This window comes from Rhea pennata, chromosome 13 (genome assembly GCF_028389875.1).
Source record: "Rhea pennata isolate bPtePen1 chromosome 13, bPtePen1.pri, whole genome shotgun sequence".
Lineage (NCBI taxonomy): Eukaryota > Metazoa > Chordata > Aves > Rheiformes > Rheidae > Rhea > Rhea pennata.
In genome coordinates this window covers 582967-602923 of record NC_084675.1, presented here as the reverse complement: position 1 = coordinate 602923, position 19957 = coordinate 582967, and the positions used below count along the sequence as shown (strand labels likewise).

Genomic DNA, 19957 nt, shown 5'->3' with positions numbered 1-19957 from the left:
CTGTGCCTCCAAAGAGACCAGTCTCAATCCTGAAAGCTCCAAGTTTGGCTGTGAGTAGTTCAGGCCCTCCAGCTGCTTCATACGCTGTGGCATAGTGAGCTATGGAAGAGACAAGATCAGTTCTCTGGGGGGGTTTCACTTTCATCTGGGCTAGCCCTCCAGGGATATATTAGTATTTATAACAGCTCCCCTCTGCAAGCCCACCTGTACGAGCACACCACCAGCAAAGTCAATTAGATTGCTCTTTAATATAGTATTTCCTCCAACATTGCAGTCCCCAACCCTGAATGCAATACAGCACTGCTTTAAAAAAGTATTTACACACATCCCAGCATAACCCACCCTTGTCATCTCAAGGAGCAAGGCCTCAACTGGCACTAAGAACCAACCAAGGGAAGTCTCTTGAAGCCTTTACAGTGAAATGGCAGCCATGACAAAGGGCAACATAGATACTGTGATGGTTTCTGATTGGTTTCAGTTGCATCCATGATGAAGTAACAGCATGGAGATGAGAGACAGCATTAATCCATCCCTCCAGCCAGGGCTAGAAGCGTTTCATTTGACGGCGTTCTTGTCGGCGCTGTTTCTTCTCATTTGGCTCCAGACTGGCAGCCGAAGAGTCTGCTGTAAACCAGGGCCCCAGGATGTTCACCCACAGGAGATAGAGTGCACGCCCTGGAGCCTGCAAAACACATGTGGCAACAAACTCAGTCCCTTTGGATGAAACTCTGGCAGGGGTAGTGCTAAGGTCAGGAGGGCTGGTCCTACAGAGGACGCCAAGGGAGCTGGCAAATGTCTCCAGGCTGGAACAAGGACACCATAAGATGCGCTGAAATCAAAGGCAGTGGCAGACACCCAAAATAAATGGCCTGATTTCACATGTCTCTGAGAGCACAGCACTTAAGCTTCATGTATGGAAATCTCAGCATCAGTTCTGAATTACCCAGAAAAATCCAGCTTCCCAGACATTCTCTCCCTCCTTCAGGAAGAAAAGTATTATTTCTTCTTTAAATGAAAGAACATGATCCATGTGGTATCTGGGATAGTCACAGTGGAGGCTGCGCTCTGCCAGTACTAGCACAAAAGGAACTTGTGAGTAAGGACTGAAACAAGATGTCTCTCCACTCTCCCAAGACTGCCTTATACTCGCTCATGAGATATATACAAAGTAACTGTGGGTTTTTTTAATTGTTTGGAGATTTTTAACCCTTTTGCAAAAGTTCTTTTAGCTGGACAAATGTTTCAGGAGTAAAGTGTCTGGTATGTTAATGGTATCAAAGCCTGCAGAGTTTCATCTACTGAATGGCAGTGTCCAGCAGTTCCCAAACCCAGTCAGTACAGGCAAATGAGTATGAAGATCAAACATAAAGAGACACAGTCTGTTTATTAGACTGTCACAAAAAGGCAGGGAAAACAGCTCTACACACTTAATCTCCCATGTTTTCTGTTGCCTTTCCACATGACTAGAGAGAAAGGCCAAGACAACCTAATTTTTGCATGGTTTACAATGAGGTATACCCAGAGGGATCAGAAATTCCCTTTCCCCTGTATTATGGTCTCTTTTAAACAAGATTTGTTGGGGAGATTAAACAATTTATCAGAAACCAGCTTTGGCCTGAAACAGGACATGGAGAAATGAAACAGGTCAATAAAGTCTTCAGTTCTGAAAACAGGGAAAGACAGGGACAATTTAGAACAACAAGGAAAATTGTAGGGTTTACCAAGAGCCAGAAGTACCAGACGTAGAGTGAGAAGCAGCTCAGCACTTGGACGATAGCTGTCAGCAGGATCACATCCTTCAGGTGCCTGAGGGAAGAAAAGCAAAACCTCTAAGTTCCAGCCCCTGCTGCTGTGCCAATGCAAGCCACCTGCTGCATTTCAGGGAACAACTCTCTGCCTGGTTCAATCAAAGGAGCTGTCCCTACGAGTATGCCCATTTTGCTATGTGAGTTAATCTAGAAAGAATAGCAATAATCAGAAAGAAAGAAAGAAAGAAAGAAAGAAAGAAAGAAAGAGAAAAAGAAATCCAGCCCTGGACTAGGGGCCTGAGCTAGGATCCCCACCCAAAAGGACCCTAAGAAATTTGAGGAATGTGAGGGGAATATCAGCAACAAAACCAACGTCCCAACAGCTGGCAACAATAGCAGGCACCTGCCTGTTTATCTGGACAATATTGCGGCATAAAGTATAGTTGCTCACATGCTCATGGCTGGCTGCACCAGGGGAAAGCATGAATTTTCACTGTGCCATTTCACACACTGACAGCTAGTTCTTCTGCAGACAGACACACTCAGCTGTGCCTACTGTCACCAAATAGCTGGGGTGCTGTAGGGACAAACACACTATCACTCACAACCCTGAGCTACAACAATACACAGCTCCTACTCCTGCTCATCTGACTCTGGGATTTTCCATGCCAACCTGAGGCAGTGCTGAGAGCAGCCACGAACAGGGACAAGCTGCCCACATCTCAAATACCACCCTCCTGGGGGAACTGATGCTCAGGACAGCATGTCAGAATGAACACAGACAGCTATTTATCTTTCAACACAAGCCACATGGTGCCATAATGGGATGGGTCAGGAAAAATGCCAACTCCTTCACTCCCACTAAATCATTATCTGCTGGAGTAAGAAACGCTCAACATACATCCAAGAATGGGTTAAGAAAACAAAGGCAATGAGTTAGCCCATCTCATTCTGAGCAGCACAGTGCAAAAGTAGAGATTAGATAGCACCAGAAACAACTGGTTTAGAGCAGAACATCATCACCACATCAAGCACTCAAGACACTGCAGAATTTACCATAAACAGCTCTCTGATACTAAAGTTCAGAAATTTAGCGTTTTACCCAAGGTCACATAGAGGGTCATAGCAGAGCTCCCACTGAACCCAGCTCCTCAAAGAGACCAGCAAGTCCCTACACCATAAGATCAGCCTTCCTCAATCCTGGAGCAATACTTGGCATCCATTTCAGTTACAGACATCATAAGGGAAACACCTTCAAATCAGCAGTGTTCAAGAAACAGTTTCAAAAGAACATGCTTTAACTGTAGCATAGTCAACTGAAAGACAGGAAAACATTCACTGCTTTCTGAAAGTAACCTCTAGCTTAGTCCTCTGGTTTACAAAGTGCTTCACATGACAAATGGACACACACAGTGGGAGGAGCACTGAATATTAATTGTTAACATTTGTGTACCTGCCACTCTAAGATTAAAGGGGTTAAAATAATGAAGGACTTGCACTCTCAGGACTTTGGGCTCTGAAAAAGCTTGGATACAACAGTGTCGGGCAAGAATGGGATGGTTATTTCAACTGTGCAGTTTGTGTTTTTACAGCATTACCTCTGTGCTACATTGTATTTTCCACAGCCCTTATTATTTACCTCAGACAAACACCAGTTAGTTTTAACCTACCAGAAAAACCACCCCTACTGTGTACTGCTTAGACAAAAATACTTTGGTGGCCCCAGTACCTTCCAGGGAAAGTTCTGCATCTACAGCTAGGACTGTGGATGTATTACAACTGTACTTGTCATCTTTTCACAATAGGTCAACAGAATTCCTATATTGAAATCTGTCAGTCATCTCCCCTTACAATGCCATCTCACTCATCCATGGATCACTTAGCAGGGGCACCAAGTGTGCTTTGGTGCCTGTTACATCCCAACAGCTTCTCCTAGAACTAGAATACCAAAGATGACATTAGATTTATTTTCCTTATTCAAATGTCCCATATGGTGTCTTGCACAAGCAAAGGTACTCAAAATACTTTATATGCTTTTATAATAAGTCAGGAGAGCCAAAAGACATGGCAAGTATAAGACAGGAGAAAAACACTATGCTGACAAGCAGAAAAAAGAAGTTACTACAGGACAAACAAGGTGAAAAACACACCGCTCACACACCACACTAGAAATAAGTAATTTCCTCTCTTTTTGAACACCTCCTCCCTGTGCCTAAATCTCTTACATTGGGCCTTTTGCGCCACTTTGCACATGAAAATTTCCTACTCCAACAAAACCACTCCAGGTGAGACATCGTCCTGTACAGAGACAGCAGTAGGTTCTGTGCTGCACACGTCAGCCTGCTGTTAACATTCCAATGGATCTGCTAGCTGCAGAAATGCCCTTCCAGCCAGAGTAACACTTCAGAACATGACATGACACAGAGCTGCTTCCCCGAACATGACTATTATGTTACTCCTCTTGACTGGCAGGCAAGAAGCTGCAGCAAGAGACCTGTTTACCAAGAAGAGCACAACAGAAACCAGCAATGCTCCTCATGTACTGCCTCCTCACTCAGACAGTGGCATTGCTAATCCACCCAGCACAAACTGGCAGCCTGTCTCCTGCTTTGTGTCACCTGCCCTATTGCTTTTGGATTACGGTTCTGCCTAGAGAGCTACTGAGAACGTGGCCCCATTGAGTTTCTTCAAAAGACTGGCAGCAAGTGGCAGTCAGTCCTAAATGCCAAAGTGTACAGCCTCCATGGACATCTGAGGAAGGAACAAAGTACTCTGGATACATCACTGAACACATGCTAAAAAAAACTAACAAAGAGTGAACAAAGAGATGGAGGCTGAGAACAAAACTTGAAGCATGAACAATTATTTGACTGTTTTCTGTAACTGGGTTGGGTCTTACTGGAAGATACAGAAATCTAGAAAATATTTCTACTGCTTCAGCACGATTATCTCTTTATTTTACTTAATATCACTTTCCAGGAATTGTTATGTGTTCTCTGATCAAGAAAAAGACAAGAGAACTGGGTAACACACAAGTATAGAAGACAAAAAAAATAAAGGAAAGCAGGTAGCTTTTGTTTGGTTAAGACAACAGGGATGGTTTTGGTGTGAAGGTAATTGGATTAGGTGGAGCAAGTGACAGTCTGTGCCTTCCTGCTCTGTCAAATACTATCTGCAGTAGTGATCTAAAAAAAAAAGAAAAAAAATCACTGTGTGCAGAAGTATGCACAGGGTCAATGATGATTTTTCACTGGAAGAAGGTCTTCAGCTGCTCCAGCTGAGCTACTTGTGGCCTGCTACCTGGTTACTGAGTAAATGCCCTAAGGAGAGTGACTATTCCAGGCTAACACATTCACATGGTGGCTCACTACTAGTGCACTCCAAGTCAGGCATTCAGATAATGAGAACAGTTAGGTGCATTCCTGGGGGGAAAAAAAGGTTAAAAGCAAAATGCACTGTAAGGAAAGTGCTTCCAGCTCCTCCCACACATGCACTGGGAGACAACTTGGATTTAGAGCTGAAGGTCTAGATTCATCCTTCCAGTGCTCTCCTGGGTCTCCTTGCACGCTCAGGCAGCAGGTCCTGCTCACCTGGACTCGTGCAGGTGTGGACACTCACTCTGCCATCCCCTGCTCCATATTCAGGTCAATCCCCCCGTCAGCAAGGCTGCCATCATCTGTGAAAGACGGCTTTGCCATGGAGTTCATGGAGCGGTAGCTGGTGCCGTATACCACCAAACTGAACACAAACGCAAGCTGCAACATGGAAACAGAGGTCAGCCAGGAAAGCCATGACTCCCCAGATAAAGCAGCAAGGGCTGAAGCACAAGTCTGCTCTTACGCAGTGCCTGCCCACCACTGACATCAGGACTACGCCTGAAAGGACCAGGTTTTCTGCTTGGCCTCAGTGCACACAGGGCCACCACCAGTGAGAGGCCCCCACCATCCCAGCGAAGGGAAGGAATGACTGCCACCACCACCCCCCAGCCCATACTGCCCTCTGCAGCGTATGGGGTGAGGGCATCCCACTGCTCACCCATGTCCAGACAGAGGCCGTGGGGTAGCAGATCACCAGGTTCACCGTCGCATACACAGCCTGCAGAAAGAGCACAGCGAGGCTGCAGCGCAGGGGCAGCGGGCCTTGCGCCCGCGCTACCGCAGCCACAGAGCCCCTCGGGCCTGCCCCACGGCAGGGCTTGGCCCAGGCCTGGGCGGCGCGGCCCCACTCTCGCCAGGCCCAGCTGCACTCACAGAAGCCCCGAGGATGACGCGGAGATAGAAACGCAGCGTCTCCCTGTTCTCCTCAAAGATCTGCTTCTTGCCTTTCGTGCCTGCCTTCCCCTTGGGCTGCAGAGCAAAGAGATCCGGGTCAGTGGCCGGCTACAGCGCAGCACAGCCCGGCCGCGCCGCGCCGCGCCGCGCCATGCCACTCACCGCCATGGCCGCGCCAGCCTGCCGCTGCACTGCCGCCTTCCGCCGCTGCGACCTCACCGGAAGGGCGCCGTGGGCCGCCGCACTTCCGTGGCAGAGCGGGGAGATGTAGCGGGCGGGCACATAACAGCCGGGCCGGGGAGGAGGCGTGCGGGTGCCTCGCCGCCGCCCCGTGTCTTGGCCTACACCTCCCTGCAAGCAGTGGCAAAAGCGCTGCGCTGCCTGACGGACAGCCCGCGGGCCTCTCCCACCCCTGGCCCGGCCTCAAGGCTCCCCGGAGGGCCCCTCTTCCAGTCATGCCTGTCCCCGCAGGCTGCACGCCAGGGTCGCTGTGCTGCCTCTGGGTTCAGGATGTTGCTGTCTCCCCTTCTCCCCCATTCCCTCCCCTTTGGCTCTTAGGAGAAAGTCATCTACAACATCCTGGGGATGTCAGTCCTGCACAACCATCAAAAGCCTGGCCTGAAACCAGGCCAAACCTGGGTGACCTGTTTTTTCCTTGACTGCTGCACTCTCTCCCAGGATGGGATTCAGTGCGTTGGGCAGCAGCTGCAGTGCCTGGCTCAGCAGGGTAGCAGTTTCGCGGAGGCTTTTTCCCGAATCTTGCCTTTGCATATCCCTGCTTGTCCTCGCTGGCTCTGCTTCCTGATGTCTGGGACTCTGTTCTCCAAGCCTGAGACAATCCTCTGAGCCCAAGAGGCCCCAACTCACCTGCAGGAACGGAACTTGTCCAGCTTGCAATACTTGTCTGTTCTCAGGTTCAACAGCCTGACTGGCTGCATGCTGTGGCTCACCATGTGCTCTCTGGCCCACCACTGCTTCAGCTTTGAGTTTGACCCCTTCCGTGACTCCAACAACTACAAGTCCTCTTCTGTACTGCCCTTCCACAACTTCCTGAGGTTCTTGAGGGAGCGGGAGAGTGGTCTCCAGGCCTTGGATTTGCACGGCACCAGCATCAGAGCACAGCTTATGCAAATCCTAGTGCAAGTAGAGAAATCATGTCTCCAGCAGCTCATACTTCAGAACTCCCAGAACCTCTCTGTTGAAAGCATCAGCTTCGTCTGTGAGCACCAGCCAGGCTTGACCTGTCTAGACCTAAGTGGATGCACAGACCTCACTGACAGGGCAACCCTCACTGTATCATCCCATCTCCCAGGCCTGCAGCGCCTGTGTCCGGGGAAGCTCTGCGGACTGACTGAGGAGGCTTTCAGAAGGGTGGAGGAGCTTAGGAGCCTGCAGAGCCTGGATGTGTCTGTGTGCAGCCAAGGGAGTGGCAGTGAGTTGGTGAAGGCTTTCTTCTCTCAGAATGGCAGCCTAAATTGGCCTCCTTCAGTTTTACCTCCTGCTCTTTGCTTAGAGTAAGTTGCTGAGTCATGGCGACGTCTGAGAGGGGCTGTTGTCAGAGCTTGTCTCCCTGTTCAGGTGGCAAGAGCTGTTAAGGGCAAGTGGACCACTTGCTGGGCTGAGGTCCCAAAGCTGTATGAGCAGGCATTTCTCTGGCTCATGCAGCCTGGGATGTTGTCTTCTGAGCTTTGGCCTCACACCCATTGCTGCCTTCTCCTAAGGACAGTTCTGTCCTCTGCCTGGACAGGTCTCTGAACAGCACTCTGCATGCATTAGAGCTATTCTCATGTGTTTCTATGATCTATGCAAGTATCCAAAGCTCCTTCCTCCTATCTCACCCTCTTGAATGTCCTGCATCTGTCCTGGTGTAAACAACTGACAGACTGGGGACTCCCGGGCATTTAGAAACCCAGAAGAAAGCCACAGAGCAGCAGAGAGGTAAGAAATGTGGATATCCCAAATGAGACAGAGGAAATGGCCTGGAACAGCCTTTTCAGCACTGAGACATTGCTGTCATCAGCTGCTGGCTGGCCTCTCCTCCAACTGATGTGTGGCAATGCCACTGGGACTGGGATTCCCCTGTGGGCTATCAGCAGGGTTGTGGGAAGCAGTTGATCCTCCTGCTGCAGCTCTCCAGTGGGACAGTGAGCATGTGCCTTGCTCCTTGCTGCTTTAACCCATGTCTCCTTTCCTTGGCAGGAGAAAGTAGGGCCAAAGTTCTGCAGGAACTTTGGAAATAGATTTTATCCTGCTACCCTACCGAAGCTTGGAAGAAATTTCCAGGGTCCTTCCTGACTCAGACTGTCAGAAGTCCCAGAAGTAAGGGCTCTCTTCAGGCCCTCCAGCACCTGCAGGAGCTGGACCTAATTTCCTGCCACAAGCTGACTGATGTGAGTCTAACCAAGGTATGGGTGTGGTGCAGAGAGCAGTGATGCAGCTGCAATCCAGCCAGGGGCCCTGCCTTTTCTGCCTACATTCAGCCTGACCCATTCCCCCCAAATCTTTCAAAATGACACAGTGCTGAGTTCTTCACAAGTGTTTATTGTCCAAATACGCAGGAGGTATAGGCACAGTCACAGCCCGTGACACCCCAGCGATGTGTAGTTACAGTGCTTAGACAGTCATAGGCTCACAGACTAATCCCTTGCTGTAAACAGCCCTTGGAAAAGCTGTAGGCACAAGGAGGCACAGAGCAGCAGGGTACCATTAACAGTAGGGGCACCAGGGTGGGAGATGTCTGGTGCCATAGAGGAGGTAGCTTGTACAGCACTGGTGGAGCAGCATGCTGAAGTGTGCAAGTATCTGCCAAACTAGGGGAAGGCACCAGGATTAACATGAGCATCTCAGTGCTGTGCAGCAAGGGCAGACTGGGGGTCTCCCTGCTGCATTAGGCACAGTGGGGATAAGCCTGTGACCATCTTAAGTTCTGCTGGGGAGAAAGGACTTGTGCCATGACCTCTGGAAGCACTTACATAAGGAAGGGAGGAGATGGGTTCAGCAGAAAATTTGCAGTGCCTAAGTGACTGGCCGATCAGTCAACCTGTTTGGTGCTAGGATACAGCTCTGTCCATAAGCTTCCCTGCTGCCTAAGGGCCATGGCCTGGGTGGGAGAATGCCACTGGTCATCAAGCCTTAGCAGGGGTGTTTTCTTCTTTTCTCACTCCTTTCTTCTCCAATACCCTCTATACCCTGAGAAGCTATTATGGGGAGGGTCAGGCTATGCAGACTTGTACCTTTGTAATGCTGTCCCCACACTGTCACAGCCCTACACTTGTACCTTTATTCCTGCTGGCTTCCTTGCCCTCTTCCCAAAGCCCGATTGGAGCAAAGTAGAGGAAGGCAGCCCTAGCACAGAAGGGCTCAGTTGCCTAAAAGGTGCTTCTGCTCACCTACCCATAGCAGGGGAGCAAAACAGACAAGTTGCCAGCCTCCATTTAACAGTAGCATGGTAAGAGCAGAAGCCGGAAACTAAGTGGCTGAGTCCTGTGCTCTCATGGGAGAGCAGCGCACAGGTGAAAAGAAATGGGGAGTTTTCTCTGGGGTGCTGGTGAGCTCAGGCTGGGCAAGCAGGAGGTGTGGAACAGGAGAGAGACCACCCTGCTTGCTCATAGCCTATTGCACACAGGAGGGGGACAGGTAGCACAGGCACAGGCCACCATCCAGCACTTAGGCTCATCCCTTTGGGCAGGAAAGGAGGACAGAGCTTGCAAGAAAGGTTTTGCTGTTGGCAGACAGCAAAATGATTCCAGCTCCAACCACCACAGAGCCAAATAGGGCAGCCTGTAGAGGAAAGAGAGGAGCAGAGGAGTAGGGCACAGAGAGGGACACAGGAACTCACTGCTCTGCATGGCTGAAGTCATAGCAGAAGTTTAAGTTGCTGGGGGGCTTCGGGACAGGAGGGGGGGTGTCAGGGATGCTGATGTTCTCCAGGTCCAGGAGCCGCAGCTTGAGTTCCATCGACAGCAAGACATCAAGATCTGTCTGTGTTCGCTCACTCGTCATCTCCTTGCCCAGGAGCATGTTCAGCCCATCTGTCCAGAGGCAGAACTGGGGGAACAAAGAACAGGCATTTACAGCATCTGTCAGGTGATGAGAGAACCCTTCTCGCAATCTGTCTGGCATGTGCCACTGCACCCACCCCAGGCCACATGCCCAGAGTAGCTCTGCACTGAGTTCCTCCTTCCCCATACCTTTTTCGCCATGCCACACTCACCTTGCCCTCACCTAGGCTAAGGGCAGCTTGGCTTCAGCCTCTAAGAACTGGCTGCCCACAATCCAGCAGAGTCATGCAGTTAAAAGCAATGCTCTTTTCTCCCTTGCCACTATGCCCTGAGCTCTCAGCCATGTGGAGCCTGGCCCAGAACCCTGGGGAAGCCTAGTGGCATGTCTGACATGCAGTGCTGCCCTGGGGAAGACTAGCATTTGCCCTTCTTTCCAGTCAGAGAAGGCATCAGCTTGCTTTCCAGTCTGTGGCCTCAGCCCTACCTTCCCCCAGCCACTTACCCCAACTTCCACAGTCCATTCTCAACCCTCTGAGCTCCATGTGTGACCCTTCCAGCCAGGCTGGGTCTTTGCTCATCCCCAAAGCTCACAGCCAGCTGGAGAGTGGCATTCTCACATTCCTCTGAGGCCTCAGTTACGCGCACAAAGGAGTTACTGTCCCTTTGGCATCAGCTGGGACACTAGCTGGATGCCAGGGAATCCCAGTTCCTCTGAGCTATACAGTGAAGGGCAGGAGTGGGCACTTCCTTTCCCAGTGTCACCAATCACCCTTTGGTGTCCAAATCCAGGGCAAAGCCAACAACTGTTGATTTACCTGCCTCAGCCCCTTCTCTCCTCTGTCTTGCTGAGTGTGCGTGGCACATTTGAGAACCACAGTGCTCAAAGTACTTTGCAGCTGGCCCCCATTTTCAAGACTAGGAGAAAAGAGATGAGCCCTTCCTTGCCTGTCTCCCTCTAGCAAGGACATCTGGCTACAGCGTGCCTTCCAGCACTCCTAGCCCTCGGAGCTCACCTCATATCGTGTGGGGGCAATGAAGTTCAGACAGTATTCTTCCACATCATACACAATGGAGAAGGCAAGTTCCAGGACATCCTGCAGGAAAAGCACAGGAGTTAGCAAAAAAGGTTTCCTTGGCTTCTCAACTGAACTTGCTCTGCGTACTCACCACAGGAGCTCACAGCAGGAGCTACCTTCCCAGCCTCTTTCTACATGGCCAGAAGACCCCACATGCCTCCAGCCTACCCCCCATCTAGACAGGCCAAAACCTGCCACATGGTTGTCCATCCCCAGATCTTCTTCAGAGGCCTCCAGGTTTTGGAATTGGACAGTTAATCCTGGATCCTGGCCAGCTGCCAAGGACAGCTGTACCTCAGGACATAATCTAGGTAGGTGGCATGTGGCAGGTACAGAGCAACAGTGGTGGGCAGGAGAGTGCAGTCTAGTGTGCACAAGGAGGAGGGAGGGGAGCATGCCAGGCACTCTGCAGGATAGTGGGTGGTGCTGACCTTGTTCTGCTTCCCAGAGCTCTTCTCCTTCGTGTGTGGACACTCCTTTCCAACAAGCAGTGCCTTCATGTCTGCCACGGGAACTGAGGCAGGCATAGGAGCTGTGAGTGCCTACTGTCCTCCCTCCTTACCCACAAAACTGCTGCCCCAGGCAGGGACCCCAGGCCACTGCAGACCTCTTGGGTCACCAATTTGAGTAAGATGGGCTATTAGTCACAATCCCAGAAGGACATCTGGGCTCAGACCAGGCTCTGGGCCAGTTTCAGTAAGAGAAGGCCATGGAGATGCTGTTGGCAGTGGCAGGAAGCAACCTGGCCCCAACACCATGTCTCCTTCATGTCTCTGGTACTCAGAGTTCAGTGGAATCTGAGCAAGGGGTCTCACATCCATATGCTACTCAGGAAAGCTCAAGCTACTCTTCAGTGCTCTTTCCAGAACCAGATAGCCCTGGTCTGAATTGCCACAGCCCATAGTCCCACAGCACCAGTACGTATTGGGTCAAACAAGTGGCACCTGGGCAGGAGGCCAATTCCCACCCTCTGGCATCCCCAGCACTTTGGAGCTTCAATGTGAAGGATTCCTTCCCTGCCTCCCTTCCTCCCTCCCACTCTCTCTCTTTTTTTTCTCTCTCTCCCACCATCACCTACTTTTTTCTGGCAGGCTCTCAATGGGGGGAGAGTGCACCCCCTCCTCCACATCCCCATAGTGCAGCACCTTGTGGTTGGGTGACAGGCGGCAGTACCACAGCTTATCTGCAGCAGAAAGGCCATAGGGATATGTTCAGTCCCCAGCCAAGTGCCCAGTCCAGGTGAATAGCCTCCCATTCACACACCCATGTTCTCAGCACTCCAACCCAGGTACCATGTGGTTCAGCCTGACCCAGCCTTCTTGTGAGCTGGGCACACTGCTCACCACAGAACTAGCCACAGTTAATTGTGGCTTCCTCTGTGGCAGGGAAAGTGGACACTTTCTCAGCCTCTGCCCTCACCCTAGCACTCCTATCCAGGGGGCAGGCACAGGGCTGACACTTACCCTGCCTACGGCGGCTGCTGATCTTGCGGAAGAGGGTGCCCTCACAGAGACGCAGCAGACGCTGCTGTCGTATCAGCTCCAGCAGCTCAGGCTTCAGCCTCTCACGCAACTCTCTGGGCCAAGAGCAAAAAGGAGAGGAGCATGGACTCTCCAACACTGACCCACCACCTCTCCAAGGGCCTTCCCAGCCCCACAGAATCTCCCTCCCACTACAGGTAGGGTTTGTGTCCCTGCCTGAGAGTCCCTGCCTGGAGCAGCATGGCAATGTCACAACTCAGGCTCCCCACCCGCACCCCACTCACAGCACAGGCACAGACAGCGTCTCCTCCTGGTGCAGCCGCTCCGTCTGCCGCAGCTTCAGGATCTCACTGTAGTTCAGCACATTCACTCTAGTCTTGAATAGCTCCAGGGAGGTGGGCTTGAGGGACAGGGTCCTGGTGATCTGCTCCCGCACCACCTGTAGCACCTGATGAGGTGCAGGGTGTCACTCCTAACCTGATGATGCTCCCCAGAGCCCCTGAACACTCATACACTCTGTGGCCCTGGCTCCCATCTGTGGCCCTAACATCCCCGTTCACCTTGTCAAAGTCCTCTTGGGTAGCACGCATCTCTTTCCAGGTCTTGTTTACCAGCTGGATGCAGATGCAGAAAAGCTCTTCAAAAAAATGGTCCTGCCCGAAGAACATAGGGTAAAAGGCCTGAGCCGTCTCCGAGCCTGCAGTGAGAAGGATAGATGATGCCAGATTCCCCAGTTTTTCAGGGAATTTCAGTATCCAGGAAAACCCAGATATTTCCCAGCGCTACCTCTGCTTCCCCCTGTGTCAGCCACATTTGAGCTTGGCGCCCTGCTGGGCAGGCAGGTACACAGCCCCCCAGCCACGGCACCATGCCTGCCCTCACTCATGCCAACCAGGACACAGCAGGGCAGAGAGAAGGGTGGGTTAGGGCACACACATACATGGCTCTCCCACGTGCAGGATCTCGCAGAGGATCAGGGTGAGCTGGATGCTGCTCCGAGCAAATGGGCATTCATGTTTGTCTTCACGACTGCTGTTCTCAAGCACAAACTGGAGGAATAGGTTGTTGCCTCACATTACACACCACAGAATCAGAGTGGTGTCCCAGCAATACAGGGCTTGGACTCCCCATGCTCCTGTGCTTTCTAGTTGAGCCATTCCCACCTAATAGAAGTATTTAGCTTCTCCATGAAAACCAGCCCCAGTCTCCTCATCCTCCTGCCTCAGTGCTGGAGCTGAGCACAGGCAGAATAGGTTAGAGTGTGGCTAACGCTCTGCATCCACTGACTGGTTTTGCCCAAATTACCCAGATCTGCTTAGATTCAGACTAGACCTGGAAACCAAGCTGTAAGTAAATACTAAAATAAACAGGGGCCCTTTCGTGGAGTGCCATCAGCCTCAAACAGCTCCTGAGGAAGGACTCAGATGCATTTTGAAAGTCAAACAGGGCAACACTAGAACACCAGCTCAAGAAGCTGCGGTATCCCAGCCTGGGTCTCGCCAAGGACAGACTCAAGAAACAGGAGATCTACAAACACCTCTCTCCCAGGGAATTCTCCAAGTGACAGAACTCACCCTGCTGTAGGCATTGGGGGTATGCCTGGAGAAATACACCATGTTGTCAAGGGCAAGGAGTCCCGGGGGGGCACGGTACAGGTCCTGTGCTGGGTTGCTGTTGTTCTGAGAGAACACAAAAGGACGCAATTTAGCAACTGCTTTCTTTTCCAAGAGCCCCTCACTGCTGCAGCTCAGGAATTTGCTCACTGAAACAAGGGCTGCAAGTAAAGCAAAGAATGGTACTAAAGGTCCCTGCAGTGCATGGTAGCTCTGCAGCACTCAATCTTTAGTGGTGCTCAGGGAGCAGAAAGGAGGTCTTGCACAGCAGCCCACTGGGATCAACAGGGATACTAAGCCCAGGGAAGATGTCGGAAGGCCCTGACAAGACTGGGTGGTAGAACAGGCTTATGGATGGGGTCGGGGTACAGGGCAGACGCACCACAAACCCCAGCTTGCGGAATTCCTTGGCACACAGGGAGCGCCGGCGCTCAGTGCTGAAGTTGCTGGTGGGCGTCTCGCTCTCTGACTCAAAGGCAGTTTGGCGCAGTGACTGGAGGAGCTCCCGCTGTTCCTGCAGGGAGAGCAGAGAGAGGGGATGCCAGCAAGTCCTGTGCAAGCAGGGTCTCCCAGGACTAAAACCAACAATGAAATCCATTGGGAAAGGAACACACCCAAGGCAAATCTTCATCCGCCTCCATTTCCACAGGTGGAAGAGAAAGTTCCATTCAAGGTAGCAGCATCAGGGGAGGGAGAGAGGGAGTAGGACAAAGCAGAGGGCCAGACCCGCAAGAAGAGTGCTCCCAGACCTGTGAATAGGGATCCATGGGGGTCTTCATGCGGCGCTCATGCAGGTTGAGGCTGATGGACTGCAGCACATACAGGTAATGGGCCATCTCGTCCCCCAGTGGCTCCGAGCTGTGGATGATGTTCTACAGGAGACTGTGAGTGAGAAGCTTCCCCCAGGCTACTGCTCCCAGTCCCTCTAGGTTTAAGATCCAGCAGCCAAAGCCCTACTGCTCAGTGGGGCTATAGGAGATGGGTAGCTCCCTTAGAGCTGGGCAAGAGCTGGGTCCATGAATTATAGGTAGCTGGGGTACCCCCTCAGAGGGGCAAAACAGCACCCACAGGAGACATCGAGAAAGGGAAGTGGGGCACGCAGCTAACCCAAGCAGACAGGGAGCCATCAAAGGCATGAGCTGAGGGGGGCACACACAAAGAGGCAGAGGATAGAGAGGAAGGATAGAAGAGGCACAGAGCAGACCATTGTATGACCCCTGCTTCACACCTTGTGGATAAACTGCCTGATGTTCCTCTCCCTCAGGTAGTCCATCATATCCTAGGAAGGGAAGAGACTGTGAAACACTCCCCAGCTCAGCATGCTACTCTTTCCCAGAAAAGCCGGTGTTCCCTTTACAGACCCCCCACCCCGACTATGTCAGGCTCTGGGCCACAAGCAGAGTAGGGATAAAAAAGAACAGGCAGTTTGAGGATTGACACTGGTGAGCCAGAAATCTGTCCTCAGCTCCTATCGCCCTGGCACCCAGAGCCAGTGTGCTCCAGCAGGGCCCAGGCAGACTCTGTCTCACGAGGCCACTGACACAAGCTGTGCCAGGCAAAGCAGGGAAACTAAATGACTCTGGTCACCTCCTCATAGTCCAGCAATCCCAGAGGATGCAAACACTACAATGCAGGATATCCCAGCTGCCCACACCTTCTGTCACAGATGAGAGAATCCCTGCTCTGCACCACCAACTCCCATGCTCAGCCAAATCCATTCACGCTGTGCTCTGCATCTGGGCAATCGCAGTCTGTGTGACAGCACCACACTTATGTTGCTCCTAGCATTTGAATTCTTGCATCCACCAAAATTACTCCACAGAGCGTAGAACACCAAAAGCTTCTCAGCAGAACGCCTCAGTAATGGCTGTGTTACTGTGCTCAGGCCTGCAATGCCCACTGCCCTGCAGTCACCCACTACTTTGCAGCCATATTACTCTCAGGGAAACCAGCTCCTTACCCGTCTCTCAGCATCGGTAGCACCCAGCAGCAGCGCAATGAGCAGGGCCATCGCCTTCAGCTGCAACTGAGTATTTGTCCTAGTGAAGGAGGATGAAGAGAGTCACCATGTGAGACTTGCCCTCCCCAAGGCAGACATTTCTCCCCCTTGACTGCTGGACGCCACTGCATTGAGCTGAGGGACTTGGGGAAACAATGCCCCAAGGCTGGAGCCATCAGCAAGGAGTTGCTGGCAGCAGAACTAGGGGCACTGCAGGGCCAAGAGAGAGACTCCCTACACCTATGACTGAGGAGCACCCCTATACAGAACAATGGATATTGCTTCAGACACTTCTGTGAGTACAGCTTCCCAGAGAGCTCTGAGAAGTGATAACCAAGAAGAGCCTATGCATGAAGGAGAAGTGTTTGTATGACACAAGATCTCTGTGAAAAGGTAGGAGACAGCACGTGGGAGCCACAGGAAGGGCTTGAGAGGAAATCCAAGGCAAGTGGCAGGCTTCTGTCTGGCAGGAGTCCTGGACACAGTTTAGGCCTCTCCATTTTCTAGAAAGAAAACCTCAAAATTGAAGAGATGCAGAGGTATAAGGAAGATGAAGGAACAAAGAACCTTTCTCAGTAGGAGGATTTAACAAAATTTGGTTATGCAGTACAGCCCCCCAAAATTGTGAGGAACACGCTACTGTTCATAAATACTCTGGGAAAAGGCAGGAAGAGCCAATGCTGGAAAAGCTAACAAACAAAAACATCTGGGCGAAACAGGCCATGAATTAATCTGATCTGGAAATGGGATGGTGTCTAACTGCCAAGCAGTCAGATTTCAGGACAGTCTATCCCTCCACCCAGCCTCATGGCAACGGGGACAGAATAGACTGATCACACAGAATGTACTTATGAAGGGACAATACAATGTTATGCCAGGGATAATCAGCAACACATCTCCAAGACCCAAGGGATGCCCTCCAGTGCCACATTCCCAGTGGCTCTAGGATTCAGGGGTAACAAGGCTCCAGCCCCTCCACTTACACCTGCAGGTGGGTAAGAAGACGATCCACAGTCACTTCTTTTCTGACTAGCTCAAAAAGGAGGCGACTGCTGAGTACCATGTTCTCCAAGATTGACAAGGAGAGCTGCTGGACAGAGGCATCCAGTGCATTCATGTTGACATAACTCACTATCTGCAATGCACAGAAATATCAAAGGCAGGTTGAGCTTGGTAACTAGAGCAACAAGGCACCCCAAAGGTGCAAGCTGCAGAATCTCCCAAAATACACTACCTTTTTGATGAAGGCTGCGCTAAGTGTCTCCCAGGAAACAAAATCATGCTCCATCAGCTCCATGAAGGCCTTCAGGGTGTGAGCTAGTATCTCCCCTGTACTGATGAAACAGAAGAAAAAACAAGTGAATGGTCCAGATACTTTACAGTGGCGACTGTGAGGTAAGAGAGCAGCCAACCAGTTACACATTGCTGGGTATATCAGAAACAACTAGAAAAACAGAAGTGTGAGCAGAAGAAAGAAAGGATAGAATGAGGAAAGAGAATGGAGGTGAATGGAGAAGGATGCAGAATGGAGAGAATAGAGGGAGAACAGAGGAAAGAATATTTAGAAAAATCAAACTTGCACTTAGTCACTCCAGGAAGTCAAGGCAGGGAGGAGCTTGGCAGTTTCTGGAAGTCTGTGCTACTGTGATACAAAAACCAAACACACAAGCCCCAAGAAAACTCAAACCTCCCCAAATCTCTCCCTGCCACCTGCAAAAGTGCCAGACAGCGCACTATCCAATTTTAGGCTCCAGATCCTTTGTGAAAGGAGAGCTCAGGGAAGACACAGCATCGCATCTTGAGAGGAAGAGTCACAAAGCCACTAGTTAGGCAATCAGGGCTTTCTCAAGCCACCTGCAGACCTCTGGCAGCTAAAACCGTCAGACAGAACCAAAAGCACTGCTGCCAATGCTGCCCTCTGTGCCACAGCACAAGGCCTCTGGAGAAAGGGGCCTCAGGGATCAATAAGCCAGGAATACTGAATAGAGCAGGCAGGCAATGCCCAGCTCAGAGGTTGTACAGCATTACAATGGAGAAGAAGACTCAACAACCACATGGAAATTCTTCTGCTGATACTCACTCATTCCCCTCTTCCACAACAGAGAAAATCTGTTTCAAGCCATTTCTGCTGATGAACTCCTGAGCAAAGGTAACATCTTGGGAAAGGCTTGCAAGCCTCTTCAGTGAGTCAGACTTGACATCCAAGTTGTTGCTCTGGATCCCACTGTACAACCTTTCTGCTTCTTGATCCTACCAGGAAGGAAAGAATCAAGCCAAAGGGGCTCACTGAAAGACAGCAAGAAACTCAGAGTAAAGCAGGGGCTGGAGCGCTCAAGTGAAAGTTTTGGAAGGAGGCTCAGGCTAGAACAGCTCCAGTGAGGAGAAGGACTGAGAAGCAGAGTGATCAGAGCAGAAACTAGCAGAAATTGAGGAAGGATGTCAGACCAGAGCAGGACTAAAAACAGTTTGTGAGTCTGCCCACAGGTCCAAAGCCTTTTGCAAGACATTATTTAGTTTCTCCTTAAACTCTACTGAATTCTACTGAAAAGAAAGAAGGTTGAGACCAGTCTCCCCACATTATTTATGCAGGATATGAGGCACAGAGAGGAGCTACAATCGGCCAGATGTCACAGAGAAGGCCCTGGCAAAGCATCACTAGGGTGGGCTTGGAATGCCTCATCCTCCCCACTGCAGGAAGCTGCAGGCTGACACCAGAGCACATTTCAAAGAAGGAGATAGAGAGACAGAGGGATGTACCGGAGAGGTGGTCAGCCATAAAATGCTTCCATTCTTAATCTCCCCACGATTCTGTAATGAGAAAGTAAATTGTTAGGAGAATGCAAAGTCATGGGGAACTGAAGACAGGGCGGGCAGTCACTCACTGACTCAGTGATATATGTCTGGCGCCCATCCGCGTACTGCAGGGCATAGTGCTCTGGGTTAGGTAGGCTCCACCTGCAGCAACACACAGTTGGGTCATGGCAGGGTAAGGCCTACTCGCGGCCTGCCACAGGCTGGTCATGGCCTCTCACAGCCAGTCATGACCTGTCACTGCCCACCACAGGCTGTCGCAGCCTTGTCACAGGCTGGTCATGGTCTGTCCCAGTCCCACCAGGGCTTGCCACCGCCTGTCCTGGCCCCCTGACGGCCCGTTACAGGCTGGCCGTGGTCAGTCATGGTCAGTCACAGACGGCCACAGACAGGTCCTGGCCCTCCAGGGCAGGGTGCCGGGCAGGGAGCAGGAGCCAGCATACTCACACGTCACAGATGTCCTTGAGCACGGAGGCCAGGGGCTTTCTCTGCAAGCAAGGGGAGAGGGCTGCCGTGAGAGAAGCGGCGGTGGTGGCGGCGGCGGGTGGGGGGATGCGTGCAGTACCTGCTGAAGCTCAATGAGCTGCGGGATGGCGCCCACCATCTGGATGGCGATCTTCACCACGTCCTTGGGCGGCGCCATGGCTCCTGCAACGGTACCCTGTCACGGCCCCGCTGCCACCACCACCACCCCGCCGCCCCAGCCTCCGGCCTCGAGGCGGGCGGGCGCCCGCGCCGCCGCCGCCCCGCGCGCCGCAGTTCCGGGTCGCCGCCGCCTCCCCGCCCCTGGGAGGGCCCGGCTCCGACCCCGCGCCCGGGCGCGGCCTCCGCAGCCCTCGCAGACGGCTCCCCGCCCCCGCCGCGGCCCGGTGCTCCGCGCTGCACCAGCCCGGGCCGCCCAACCTCCGCGCCGTGCACAGGTGCCCCCGCGCCCTGCCCGCACCTGGCCCTTCCCCC

General features: G+C 51.9%; 2 protein-coding genes across 6 annotated transcripts; both read right to left on the bottom strand.

The window, feature by feature from the left end:
* Positions 1–229: 229 nt before the first annotated feature.
* Positions 230–7147, bottom strand: TMEM208 (transmembrane protein 208). Its single transcript, XM_062586745.1, has 6 exons — positions 6182–7147; positions 5999–6094; positions 5784–5843; positions 5367–5503; positions 1722–1806; positions 230–682 (listed from the first exon to the last, which is right to left on the bottom strand). Exons 1-6 carry the CDS (start codon positions 6185–6187, stop codon positions 545–547), a joined length of 522 nt encoding a protein of 173 aa, XP_062442729.1. The 5' UTR covers positions 6188–7147; the 3' UTR covers positions 230–544.
* A 1393-nt stretch (positions 7148–8540) lies between these two features.
* Positions 8541–19735, bottom strand: ELMO3 (engulfment and cell motility 3). 5 transcript variants are annotated; one of them, XM_062586377.1, is made up of 20 exons: positions 19566–19735; positions 19448–19488; positions 19072–19144; positions 18947–18997; positions 18270–18439; positions 17424–17523; positions 17173–17324; positions 16151–16229; positions 15419–15469; positions 14940–15062; positions 14573–14704; positions 14152–14256; positions 13518–13626; positions 13138–13274; positions 12862–13025; positions 12560–12672; positions 12175–12279; positions 11528–11610; positions 11034–11114; positions 8541–10066 (listed from the first exon to the last, which is right to left on the bottom strand). In XM_062586377.1, exons 1-20 carry the CDS (start codon positions 19641–19643, stop codon positions 9854–9856), a joined length of 2160 nt encoding a protein of 719 aa, XP_062442361.1. In that variant the 5' UTR covers positions 19644–19735; the 3' UTR covers positions 8541–9853. The 5 variants fall into 5 exon arrangements, with proteins under 5 accessions (XP_062442361.1, XP_062442362.1, XP_062442364.1 ...); XM_062586378.1 differs by lacking the exon at positions 14940–15062; XM_062586379.1 differs by lacking the exon at positions 11528–11610 and having other exon boundaries at positions 9976–10066.
* Between the last annotated feature and the right edge of the window lie 222 nt (positions 19736–19957).